This window comes from Perognathus longimembris, chromosome 6 (genome assembly GCF_023159225.1).
Source record: "Perognathus longimembris pacificus isolate PPM17 chromosome 6, ASM2315922v1, whole genome shotgun sequence".
Taxonomy (NCBI): Eukaryota; Metazoa; Chordata; class Mammalia; order Rodentia; family Heteromyidae; genus Perognathus; species Perognathus longimembris.
This window is the reverse complement of record NC_063166.1, coordinates 23,207,323-23,221,153: the sequence shown is the minus strand read 5'-3', so window position 1 is coordinate 23,221,153 and position 13,831 is coordinate 23,207,323. Positions and strand designations below refer to the sequence as shown.

General features: G+C 44.2%; 1 protein-coding gene across 3 annotated transcripts in view; it reads right to left on the bottom strand.

The window, feature by feature from the left end:
• Dek (DEK proto-oncogene) overlaps positions 1–13,831 on the bottom strand; it is a 30,833-nt gene that overhangs the window by 3,912 nt on the left and 13,090 nt on the right. For 2 of the 3 annotated variants that reach the window (XM_048348407.1, XM_048348406.1), the window contains exon 8: positions 110–248. In XM_048348407.1, coding sequence (XP_048204364.1) covers positions 110–248 — 139 coding nt within the window. The remainder of the gene's footprint in view (positions 1–109; positions 249–13,831) is intronic. The other variant, XM_048348408.1, reaches the window with a different exon arrangement.

The following is a 13,831-nucleotide window of genomic DNA, read 5'->3' as shown; positions in this document are numbered from 1 at the left end:
GTATTTCTTTAGCAATACTGGTATCGGAACCCAGGTCCTTAGTTTGCTAAGCAGGCAGATCTTTATTACTGAGCCTTACTCTAAGCCGAGCCAGTCATAGCTAACATACCTTTCTTCGAACTGTTTTGATTCTTCTTGGTGGTGCTGCTATCTGCCTTCTTAATATTAGCACTTTTCACAGACTTTTTACTTTTAGAAGTAGCTTTTGGTTTAGGTTTTTCTTTTTTAGATGTCTTTTTTGGTGGCTGCTGAGAAAGAAAGCATATTAGTGAGATTTATTGTTATTCCTCTATTTCTTTTATGCTTTGCAACAATATCAGGAAAATTGAATGTACTGAATTTGTACTCCTGCCTCAGCCTCTAGGGAGCTAGCATTTTAGGCATGTACCACCACACTCAGCCTATGTGTGTGTGCGCACCAATACTGTGGTTTGAATTCTAGGCCAGGGTGCTGTTGCTGAGCTCTTTTGTTTAAGGGTAGTGCTCTATTGCTTGAGCCAGACTTCCATTTCCAGTTTTTTTGTAGAGAACTGTAAATTAGAGTCTCTTGGACTTTCCTTGCCTGGGCTGGCTTTGAGCTGCAATCCTCAGACCTTAGCCTCCTGAGTAGAGAGGATTCGAAGTCTGAGCCACTAACACTGGGCCTGTTTTTTTTGTCAGTCGTAAGGCTTGAACTCTAGTCCTGGGTTCTGTCTCTGAGCTCTTCAACTCAAGACAAGTGTCCTACCACTTTGAGGCACAGGTCCATTTCCAGTTTCCTGGGTGGCTAATTGGAGACAAGAGTCTCACAGCCTTTCCTGCCAAGGCAGGCTTTGAACTGTGATCCTTAGATGTCAGCCTCCTAAATAGGATTATAGGCATGAGCCCTACTCCTTTAAGTACAGAAACATGTTGAATTTGCCCTTCACAATGAAGTATGTAGACCATTTTTTTCCTCAAAAATTAGACAAGTTCAGACTTTTTCAATGTGCAGTTCGTTATATTTAGCGTTTGTCTTCTTGCTATGATAGTATCCTGTACACATGAATACAAGCCTACTATCACTTGGCATTAACTACCAAATCAGATAGGCGTTAACTCATCTATAGCATGGCTGCTATTAAAAAGTATTTAAGGTCTGGGAATATGGCCTAGTGGTAGAATGCTTGCCTCATATACATGAAACCCTGGTTTGATCCTCAGCACCAAATACATAGAAAAAGTCAGAAGTGGCGCATGGCTCAAGTGGTAGAGTGCTAGCCTTGAGCAAAAAGAAGCCAGGGACAGTGCTCATGCCCCGAGTCCAAGCCCCAGGACTAATGGCAAAAAAAAGTATTCAAGATGTATCAAGGGCTTGACATACTTCTAAAGAAGTGAGCTTTACCATAGGTTTTGGCTATTCAGAGGCCATTTCTACTTCCTAATTCTGATGTTCCAGACAGTGAGGACCACAATGCAACCATCAATGGTTTATTACTTTTCTATGCCTAACTTAAACTGAGTTATGTTTACTAGCTGCTAGTTAACAACAGTTCTAAATGAACTAATGTGCCCAAGTTCTTAATGATATACTTGATACACAGAATAAGGTAATCACATATCACCTTAATGAAAAGCTCATAAAATATGAACTTGTAGATTTAAGAAAAGTAAGCAAGCCAAGTGCTGGTGGCTCACGCCTGTAATCCTAGCTACTCAAAAGGTTGAATGAGATCTGAAGATTATAGTTAAAGCCAGCTCAGGCAGGAAAGTCAGTGAGGCACTTATCTCCAGTTAACTACCAGAAAACCAAAAATGGTTCAAGGTGGTAGAGCATTAGCTTGGACCCAAAGACAGTGCTCAGACCCTGAGTTCAAAGCCCACAACTGATGAGAGAGAAAGAGAGAGAGAGAGAGAGAGAGAGAGAACAATAGGAAAAAAAGCAATAGAAAAATAGGTAGAGAAGTAGATAAATACTTCTATGGCATTTAAAGGCTTACTAAAATTTTGAATGGACACTGGGCTTCAGTGTCCATGCTGAAATCCTAGCTACTCAGAAGACGCAGATCTGGACTGGTTTGAAGCCAAGCAGACAGAAAGATCTGAGACTCCATCTCTAGAATAACTAGCAAAAATCTGGGCTAAATGTGTGGCTCAAGTGGTAAGAGCTGTAACCTGAATTCAAGTCCTGGTATTGGAAAAAAAAATTAGAAATTAAAGACACAATTAAGAGCAGTTAATAGTCGGACAAAAAGCTGGGCACCGGTGCTCATGCCTTTAAATCTTACTCAGGAGGCTGAGATCTGAGGATCATTGTCCAAAGCTAGATTTGGCAGAAAAGTGCTTGACTCTTAGCCCCCAATACTATTCAGAAAAGGCCAGAAGTGGCTGTGGTTCAAGTGGTGGAGTCCTAGCCTTGAGCAAAAGACAGCTCAGGACAATACCAAGGCTCAGAAGGTGGGGAGGGGGAGATGGACGGGGACCCACAGACACAACAGGACGACTTGGACAAAGTATAAAGATGTGTGGTAAGGACTGGGAATATGGCCTAGTGGTAGAATGCCTGCCTCATATATATAAAGCCCTGGGTTCGGTTCCTCAGCATCACATATATAGAAAAAGCCAGAGGCGGTGCTGTGGTTCAAGTGATAGAGTGCTAGCTAGCCTTGAGCAAAAAGAAGCCAGGGACAGTGCAGTTCAAGACCCAGGACAGGCAAAAACAAAAAGATGTGTGGTGATAAGGAAAAAACAAAATTTTAAAAATCAAGCAATCTCTAATTTTATACCTGGACAAACACAATATAAAGCCTGTACATTTTTCTGAGTTTAAAAAAGTGGACAACTAACCTGTTACCGATTAACAAAATTTCTAGAATACTTCCAGTATACAGCGCAAGCATTATAGAGTTGGACACATTAAAGTTCATTGTGAGCCAGCTGTTTGCTTTCAATATCCAGCCTAGGCTGTATTTTCCTTGTATATGAAATAAGGGGGACAGACGAAGCATGGATAAAAGAGAATCAATGTACTAATGAGTGAAAATACTTTTAATAATGCCCTACATGTTGCAAACATTCAATATTAGCTATTGTTTCTGCTAGCGCTTCCTTTTGTAGTGAAAAAAATCCTTTACTACTCAAATGTTAACTCTACCCTAATAATTTTAAGTTTGTAAGTTTTGTTTAAAAAGCAGGGCATACATGAGATTAGAGAATACAGGCCCTGGGTTTGATCCTCACCGCAAGAAAAAAAAAAAGATATATCATGCTTACTTTATTATATTATGTTAAATATGACCTTAACCAACAGACATTTTGAATCTCCATAAGAAAAAGTTACTGCAATAAGTTGTTAAATTTTTTTTTTAACAAACTTAAGATAGTAATTCTGTACTGGTTTAGGTTGATTAGTGATGACTTGAGAAATGCTATAAATTGAATAGGAACAACAAACTGCCACTAAAAGAGTGTCACCTAAGCAGAGAAGATAGCCGAACATATATCTTGCTCTAGCTATTAAGAATCACAGCCTCTGTGAACGTAAGTTATGAAGGAGCTGGGAATATGGCCTAGTGGCAAGAGTGCTTGCCTGGGATACATGAAGCTGAGTTCAATTCCCCAGCACCACATATACAGAAAATGGTCAGAAGCGGCGCTGTGGCTCAAGTGGTAGAGTGCTAGCCTTGAGCAAGAAGAAGCCAGGGACAGTGCTCAGGCCCTGAGTCCAAAGGCCCAGGACTAGCAAAAAAAGAAAAAGAAAAAAATAAAGTAAGTTATCAAGTATAGGCAACTTTGGAAAACTCTATCTCAAAAGATGTACTTGGGTACTAGACATGCATTAGTAGTTAAGGCAAACTTGGATCATCAGTTTTGGAGACAATAGACAGAAGGCAAGTTAAATCATAACCAATTTCAGATCTTACTACTCCCATTCCTTGCCTGTGTTGATGAAAATCTTGCTCGATTCTAAACCTGGCTTCATAACCACCTCTCTACAGCTTTTATAATACCAACTGGATGACTCGCCACTTTGTGGAAGAGATTGTTGTGCCCTAAGAATATGCATAGGCTTCACAAACACAAGTGATCAGATCTTGACGCCAACACTAATTCTGCATTCTCAAGCATATCATGCACCCTGCTCTGTGCCAGTTTCTTGCTCTTAATCTGGGGGTAACAATGGCATCACTCTGCTCACCTTAACACTCTCCTCTATCATTTCCATGTCTGTGGCATTAGGGCACATTTTATTACCTATGTAAAATGATGCCTTATATGCAAGTTTACATGTGGCCAGTTGTTGAAGGTGAAATGAATTATTAATACACAAAGGCCAAAAATAAACATTAGATGTTTGTTAAACAATAATTATTTACATGTTTGCTTCTCTATTACTTAAGATCTAATGATTTCTATGTGAAGAGTTAACTGCCCTAATTTATTAACTCTATCAGCCATACAAATTTCTTTTGCTCATCTCTATTTGTAGCACCCAGCTCATCTGTACTCTGAACCAGCCTTTAAGGGACAGACTCCAGCCCTGAGTTCAAGTCTCAGTTACAGCATTAAAAAAAAAAAGCAGAATAAGGCAATGTAAATAGTTAAGTAAGCCAAGCCCTACCAGTTAGTCTGAAGCAAGGACCTTTGGTTAGGCCCAGTGTGACTCCTACTGTATCAATTACTTAAAAGGAATCATGACTGTATTAAAACTATATGTAGTAAGCAAAGGTTTAAAACTATAAAACTAAGTTATATTAATAAACCAAGTGACATCATGACCTATGCATTGTAAATTTAGATATTTTTATGATATACAAATATGTAAAGAATTTTTTAAAGTTGGCAGAAAATATGTGATGATAAAAGAAACAAAACGTTAACAGGACTGTAGGACTATTATCTTCCCTCCAAACTTTACAAATGGATCCGGGATTCTTTGTCTCTTTTTTCAGTTCTTAAGTTATACCCTAATGGGAAGTAAACCTTTAAAAAAAATTCTCTTTTTTGAGTCTCAAAGTTCTATTAAAATCACCTGGTTTGTGATTTCCCATCAATAGCACCCAAAACTTGATGTTCAGTATCATTGTCTTCTGTACAGACTATACATTTCAGAAAGGTAGAAAAAAATACCACAAACCAAGGTCAAGGGTATTCCTGGGGTTCTTACTTATTTTATTGAAGCCCCAGTGAATTCATAATACTGTATAAAAGGAGAAATACATTTACACTAAGCATCTATCACCAAGCTGCTTCTATTAAGTGCCAGATAATAAATATTTTAAGTTTTACTGGCCACATACAATCTTTGTTTCATATAGTTTAGTTTTTTTTTTTTTAATACTTTTTTATTGTCAAAGTGAGGTCCAGAGAGGTTAGTTTCATACGTTAGTCCTTGAGTACATTTCTTTTGTTCTTTTTTCTTTTTTTGGCCAGTCCTGGGCCTTGGACTCAGGGCCTAAGCACTGTCCCTGGCTTCTTCCCACTCAAGGCTAGCACTCTGCCACCTGAGCCACAGCGCCCTTCTGGCCGTTTTCCATATATGTGGTGCTGGGGAATTGAACTGAGAGCTTCATGTGTAGGAGGCAAGCACTCTTGCCACTAGGCCATATTCCCAGCCCACCTTGAGTACATTTCTTGTACTGTTTGTTACCTCCTCCTTCATTTCCCCCCCCTCCCCCTTTTCCTCTCCTCCCGAGGTGTTCAGTTGTTCAGTGTTACACCAAATGGTTTTGCAAGTACTGCTTTTGGAGTCGTTTGTCTTTTTATCCTTTGTCTCTCGATTTAGATAATTCCCTTTCACTTCCCTAGTTCTAATACTAGTATATACAGTATCCAGTGTACTCAGATGAGATACAGTGATAGTGTAGGTACAACCACAGGAAGGGGATACAAAAGGATCATCAACAAAAGAAGCTACGGTTTCACATGGCATGTTGAAATAATTACAACAGTGATATAACAGCGTTTCCATAACATGGGAGTTCATTTCACTTAGCATCATTTTATGCGTTCATAGGGGCATAGCTATTAGGCTCTTGTGATCCTCTGCTGTGACTAGCCTAAACCTGTGCTAATTATTCCCTATTTGGGAAACCAGAGTCCATGTTTCTTTGGTTCTGGCTCACTTCACTTAGAATAATTTTTTCCAAGTTCTTCCATTTCCTTATGAATGGGGCAATGTCATTCTTTATGATAGAGGCATAAAATTCCATTGTGTATATATATATATATATGTGTACCACATTTTCCTGGTCCATTTGTCTACTGAGGGGCATCTGGGTTGGTTCCATATTTTAGCTATGACAAATTGTGCTGCGATATTGTTTAGTTTTAAAAAATAAAAATAAAGCCAGGCATCTGGTGGCTCACACCTGTTACTTTAGCTACTCAGTGTTGGGGTCAGCTGCACCTTTAAGGGGCCACAGCTGACCTCAGCCTGTCCCTCCCCTTCCTGTCTTTAACAGGAAGAGAAGGAAGTCTGACATTACTTGAGGGACAGCCCCTTGGGACCAATCAGGGGCCCCTCTGTTGTGCCCGCCTTTGGAGTATATCTGGGAGGCTCCTCATTTGAATAGACAGAAGCCCTAGAGGTTTTTCTCCAGGGACCCACGCGTCCGTGTTGTTCTTGGCGGCTTTGGGGAACCCTGCGACCACACGCCACCGAGGCTACCCCTGGCCATCGCTCCCGCGTGAGCAATAATGGACCACCCAGGAAGGGGCGGACAAGCCCCTTCCCCTCCAAGCGAGGGGAAGTCGAGAGAGAGACGAGGCTACCTGTGGCCATCCCTCCCACGTGAGAGCGATAAAGGGCCACCCAGGAAGGGGCGGACAAACCCCAGGAAGGGGCGGACAAACCCCTTCCCCCCCCAAGCGAGGGGAAGTCGAGAGAGAGAGCCCACACTCAGGAGGCGAGATCTGATGATAGTGGTTCAAAGTCAGCCAAGGCAGAAAAGTCTGTGAGACTCTTATTTAACCCAATTAACCACCCGAAAACTAGAAGTGGGGCTGTGGCTTAAGTGGTAGAGCATTAACCTTGAGGTGAAGAGCTCAGGGACAGCACCTAGGCCCAGAGTTCAAGTCCCATGACTAAAAAAAAAAAATTACCAGGTTGTAGACTGTACAAAACCAAGACTGCAATATGGGCATGTGGTTTACACCTGTAACCTACTCAGTAAGTTGACAAACGGAAGATCACAGTTCTGAGGCAACCCACGTAGAAAAGTCTGAAGTACTCCATTTTCAAAATAAACAGAAAGCAAGGTTGGAAGCAAGGCTCAATGGGAAGGTGCCAGCCAAGCAATCACAGGCCACGATTCAAGCCCCAGCACTTGCAAAAAACAAAACAGGGTGCAGGCTGGATTCTATGTACAACCAATTTACTGATTCTAAGATTATACTATGAATTAACCAGGTGAATATGATTAATTCTTCAACTTAGAGATTTTGCTTATAGCTTTCAGTTCCAAGTTTTCATAACCAGAGGTAGATTTCTACTCATCAACTTCTCTACTGCTTGAAATCAAATGACACAAGTCTTTGGTTCAACAGAATTATGACTGAAACATGAATTAGAAACTTTATAAAAGCAAGGAAACATAGCTCCCCTCTGTCAAAAACCCCCACTCCATATTAATCACCCTATCCCTTCCCAAACAATCTCAACAACTTCATTATTTCATTTTGTGCATACATGAACTATTTCAACCATACTGGCACTTCTTCAAGCTCCCTGTTCATTCGCGGTCCCTCCCAAGATAACAAGTTTGAAAGAAAAAAGAAAAAGCTAGTTTCCAAACTACTATGGAACTCATTGTTATAGACTTTGGTTTGCTATTTCTAAATATGATACTATGAGTGGTTCAATCAGGACAATCAAATATTTTAGGTATTTCTGCAACACTAATGAGGAATATAAAAACTGATGACCATCCTTAATTTCTGTAACATACTGTTAAATTTTTAAAAGATCAGTAATACAAATCTTCAAAAATTCGAAGAGTACTCCTCATTTCTGATAACCATGATGGTACAGAATCAGAGGAATGACACAGGCAGTTTTTGTAGGAAGGCAAAAAAGAAAAAGTATCTTGGGAGAATAAGGCTTACCTATCTTTATATGTGGGGATGCTGGCTGCAAACGTAGAGGGGCGGTCCCCAATTGACCCGCCCCTCCTCCTGTCCTGGGGCCATATGGCCGGAAGCCACTCCTACGCCTTCCGGGTCCAGCACTGGAAGGAGTAGTTCTGGCTCAGCCTGCCTCCTGTCTCGATCTCGGGTCCACGTGGATGCCTTCAAGATGGCGCCGCCACAGCCCAGGGGCGGTCCTATTGGGGCATGACATCAGCCTGTGGGGGGAGTCCCAGGATGCCACTCTTGCCGAGACAGCCCGGCTCAGCCAATTAGCCAAGTCCTTCCCTTCCCGCCTTCGTAATAAATCCTTCTCCCTGCCCTCTGGGCGGCTGAGACCCATTCAACCATCAAGGTGTCTCCCTGATGTCTCTCTTCCTGCTGCCGCTCTGTGAGGGGAGGGGGGGGGCAGGGGAGGCGTCGGCAAGCTTTCCTAAACTTAGCATAATCCATGAGAGTACGCTTTTGCCTTCTGCTGGCAGAAGACAAGTCCGAGTGCTCTTTCATAGTTTTTGGGGTTCAGGCATTTTCCCCAGGAGGTAGGGGAAAAGGGGTCCTCAGAGGCCTCAACATATGGCGCCCGAACGCAGGGCGGGAACACACAGCCGGGAATTTCGGGGTTCAGCAACCCCACAGATTGCACTAAGTGGGTTTTCAGAGGAGGGTTGTGGCCATCCAGATGGGGCAGAAGCATAGAGAGAGAAGCGGATTTTCTGCCGCCCTCAAGGCGTGCGGCAGGGGAGCGCAGGGGACGTTTGGTCTCCGCACAGCCATGGGGGGGGGGGGCCGCTCAGGTTCACAGACAGCAGCATGCGCTGGGGCCTGTGTGGCCTCGGGCAGCGCCGGGCATCTATTGCGGAAATCTTTGGGCCACCAACTGTGGTGGGGGGGCTCGCCTAGCATGGCGTGGCACAGCGAGCCGGCCGGTGGGGGAGGTGGGAGCACGAAGGCGGCGGCCTCGAGCTGGGGTCGGTCCTGCTCCGCGCACCCCGGGTTGGGTGCCCCGGCTAGGGTTTACGGGCCGGCGGCATGCACTGGGGCCCGTGTGGCCTTGGGCGGTGGCGCTCTGGGTGCTTACGGGCCAGGCCGGCGCCCTCGTTGGGGTTCGCGGGCAGCGGCAGGCACCTGATTCTGGAGACATGGCGGCAGCAGCGACTGTGTGCTTGGGACGCCTGGGGCGACTCGACCTGCTGCCGCCCGATGGCTGCGAGCGGTGCCGAGTTTTGGGCAAAAACTGCTTTGCGCCTGGCTCCCACCCCCGCCTTTGAGGACTGGGAAGGCTGGATAATCTGTTTTAAGGGAAACAAAAGTGTTGATGTTTGTGACAGTCTATCCAGAGATGCCACTACAGCCTTGGCCAGATCTATCCATCGCATGGCATGGAACCTGCCAATTTGGGATGAGGGACACAGCCACTGCTGGGACTGAGGATTCCACACTGCTTTAACCCTTTGCCCTCGGTTGTCATTTATCTGTGTTCTCTCTTTCTTGCCAGTAAGATTAAATGGTGTGATTCAGGTTGATGGCGCATAGGTCTCATGTTCTCTAAGTGTTACAGCAAAACCTTAACAAGCAGTTTTTGGTCAGTTCTCAACAAGTTATAAATGGATTATCTCTGTTGTTTTCCTCGTTGCTCAATTGGAGATAAAAGGGGCTTGTATGACTAAGACTCCTTGGATACAGTTCAAAGCCAGCCCGGGCAAAAGAAAAATCTCTCTAAAATTCCACCTCCCAGTTAACCAGCAAGGAGCCAGATTGAGAGTTCAACTACAGAGAACCAGCAAAATGCTGAAAGCAGCACCGTGGCTCAAGTGGTAGAGCACTAGCCTCAAACAAAATTGCTCAGGGACAGTGCTCAGGCCCCAAATTCAAAACCCGTAAATGCGGATGGGAAAATGCCATTCCAGTAATGAACGCTGAAAGTCCTGGGACTTAGCCAGTCCAGGAGATGGGAATGTGGAGTGGAGTGAGAGGAGAATGGTGTCATATCCTAAACGGAGCTGCCTTGTCTCACCCTTTCAAAACAGATCAGAGCCGGGAAATCGAGAGAGGTAATACCTGTCCATTTTCCTTTTTCTGCCAGTTGTATATATGTATATATTTATTTTTTTGTCTCTGACTGGCTACGCCAAACCAGTTTTCTATCTATCACTAAACACTTCTTTCAGTCATTTCGCCTTACCTGTTCATTTTACAATTGGGTTTATGCTCCAAAAGGGAATTTTCCTGGTTTATGCCCAGGGTGTGTTCTACGTCATTCATGCCAACCAGCTCTGAGAACTTGTCAATACTTTGCCTGACCTTTTCAAAAGCTTTTAACAGAATGAAATCTCTTGCTGAGATCACCACCAGGGAATTTGCCGTTCATAGCCGTCACCCTAACACACACCTGAACCCTGGAGGCCCCAGCCCTGGAAACTTCTGGGTATGCCCAAGATGCAGTGTGGCCAGAGGAAACCATAGCACTCTCTGGCCCCAGTGACCATTCTCGTGGTAATGATGGGAACTTTTGCCAGCCACACTGGATGGTGCCAGGCCCTTGATTACATCGCCCCCTTGGCAGCAGGAAGTAGCTACAGAAGAGACCGCCAACCATACTCCCTGCCTGGTGCCCGCTGGTGTCATAATTTAAAAAAACAAAAGGGGAGGTAGCCCCCAGGGTTAATTAAGGACAGTTATGCTTATGTTAAATATCAAAAAAATTTTAAATCATCCCGAATCAGTGTGGGATGGAGTACTATATATGTTTTGCCAGATTGGAAAACTAAACCCAGAGCACCTGCTCTGGAGAAATGTCTCTTCTTGTTCTCTTCAGGAAAACAAGGAACACACTGGATTTCTCCTGCTCTTCTAAAAGAATACAGAAAACCTGCCTGCATGCAACAGTGGTAGCGGTAAAAAGGCAGCCAGCTTCCCTTCCCTGTTTGTTTGCTTTCTAGATTCGTTCTTGAGCGTCTCATGGCGCAATGTTTTGCCATGGCAATACTGCCCACAGCGTTCACACAAGACTAAAGAAATTTTGTACCGTGTTTCTTCCTTTCCTCTCCCCCTACTGCTAGACTTGGGGGGTCCCGTTGGAAAGAAAATCAGAGCTGAGGGTTTTGACACTCAACCCCAATGTTTCATGATAGAAATGTTTTGAAAAAAGTAAGAGCAAAGGCTTAGTGCCTTCACTTCAATGTTTATATAAAAAGAAATGTTACTAATCACTTATGTTTAAGTTATCAGCTACTGTGAACTACCAGATATGCCAGAGCTCCAGCCTACTTCTACCTCACTATCGGAGAGAGGGAATATTGTCTGTGTCATCTCGGGTGGCACCAGATCGGATCAGGACTTCTCTATCTCTTATGGACTGAGCCAGATAAGAGACCCTCCATTGCATTGTGCCTGTGTTATAATTGCTCTTGTGCTACAACCGTTCATGTTTGCATCCGCTCTATGTTACAATTGTTCACGTTATAAGTGCTCTATGTTCACATTTGCACCCTGCTTACCTTACCCTCTGTTAGTCAAAACAGGTCTCCGTTTGTGGCAACGGACTAGGGCTGTTCGGGTCAATGGTGGCTTTTGTTTTTGACCAACTGGGAACCCCACGAGGTTAGTCATAATGCCCATTAGGACCCGCTACTGGCCGGGGCCCACAGGCATGGAGCAAAAACATCAGGGCTTTCTCTCGAATGCCAATCCTGCTCTCCCCAAATTCTCTCATCAGGCTGGCCGCCCGGCAGGTAGGTTAGCCTGAAGTGCCAGTGCGTTCTTTTGCCAATGACGGGTAAGATCTCCCACGGGGGAGGCAACCTAAGACAGGTGCGCCCTGGAGTAAGGCGCCTCCTGCTGTTTAAAAAAATAAAAGGGGGAGATGTGGGGATGCTGGCTGCATACGTAGAGGGGCGGTCCCCGATTGACCCACCCCTCCTCCCATACTGGGGATGTATGGCCAGAAGCCACTCCTACACCTTCCGGTCCGGAACCGGAAGGAGTAGTTCTGGCTCAGCCTGCCTCCTGTCTCGATCTTGGGTCCACGTGGATGCCTTCAAGATGGCGCCGCCACAGCCCAGGGGCGGTCCTATTGGGGCATGATGTCAGCCTGTGGGGGGAGTCCCAGGATGCCACTCTTGCCGAGACAGCCTGGCTCAGCCAATTAGCCAAGTCCTTCCCTTCCAGCCTTTGTAATAAATCCTTCTCCCTGCCCTCTGGGCGGCTGAGACCCATTCAACCATCAAGGTGTCTCCCTGATGTCTCTCTTCCTGCCCCCGCTCCTGACACATGAGGGGACGAGGGGGGGAGGGGAGGCGTCAGCAACCTTTCCTCAACTTAGCGTAATCCATGAGAGTACGCTTTTACCTTCTGCTGGCGGAAGACAAGGCCGAGTGCTCTTTCATAGTTTTGGGGGTTCAGGCATTTTCCCCGGGAGGTAGGGGAAAAGGGGTCCTCAGAGGCCCCGCCATTTATAGGTAGCAGGGCTTTTGAAGGAGGGATGGCAAAAAAGATGCCTGTCACAGAGCCAGAATTCTGTCCTCAAGCAGAAAGGCTGTACTGGGTGAATAGATGAACAAAATAAAAAATTAGCTTAAGATACACTATTCTTCTATTAATTTGGTTGAGAAAACTCAGAATGCCAAGAAAAAAAGAATGTGAAAATATAATTTTATTTCACAAAAGATGACAGCACCTGGGCAGGGCTGAGGTTCACACGCCTGCCTCCAGTGCGCCTGCGCCTCGCCTCGCCTCCAAGAGTGTAAGCACTTCTGGTTCTGTGACTAATCTAATATTGAAAAGCTAAAAAAAAAAAAAAAACAAAAAAAAAACCCCAAAACAAAAGATGACAGCAAGTTTAAGACTAAATGGACTTTATTAAGAATTTTCAACTTTGCCTTCCAACAAAAGGTTTCCATTTGATAATTCCTCTCTGATCAATTTATAAGATAATATTTCTTAGTTTTCAAAATATAATTAGGAACTGACAAAACTTTCATGTTGACCTTCCTACATCTACCCTCAAATTGTCTAAGTAGTTTATCAACACCTACTACTCTTGATCTGCCATATTCCTAAGGAAGCAAGAACCCATAAACCTGTTTCCCAAAGCTTCCCTTGAAGCTAAGCAGCCAGGTGACAAAGTGGTGGCTAGTGCCAGGTACGTGGAAATCTATGGTTTTTAAAAACAGACACTTGTTTCAAGAGGAAAATGTCAAACATCTAAGTCCTTTAAGAGCTCTTCCTTGCTTGGAACTTGGATCTACTGACCAAAGGGAAAACTACCACCCTATCATCACATGATTAAATACCATATTCAGGAAGAGATGGCACCTACAGAATTGCCTGTGTGAACTTCTTGTCATGAGAGATAAATGAACCTTTGTTTTCGACATTAGTAAGATTTTTTTTTTTTTTTTTTGCCAGTCCTGGGACTTGGACTCAGGGCCTGAGCACTGTCCCTGGCTTCTTTTTGCTCAAGGCTAGCACTCTGCCACTTGAGTCACAGTGCCACTTCTGGCCATTTTCTGTATATGTGGTGCTGGGGAATCGAACCCAGGGCTTCAAGTATACGAGGCAAGCGCTCTTGCCACTAGGCCATATCCCCAGCCCTCGACATTAGTAAGAGTTTTAAGTTGTTTCAGCTGAAAATATTTCAGATACGTGTAGGAAAACCCAAGATAAATCTTAAATACAAAGCTAAAAGTTTTGCGGGGCTATCTTACACTTCTGTAGAATAACTCACTATAAAAACACAAGGAAGCAA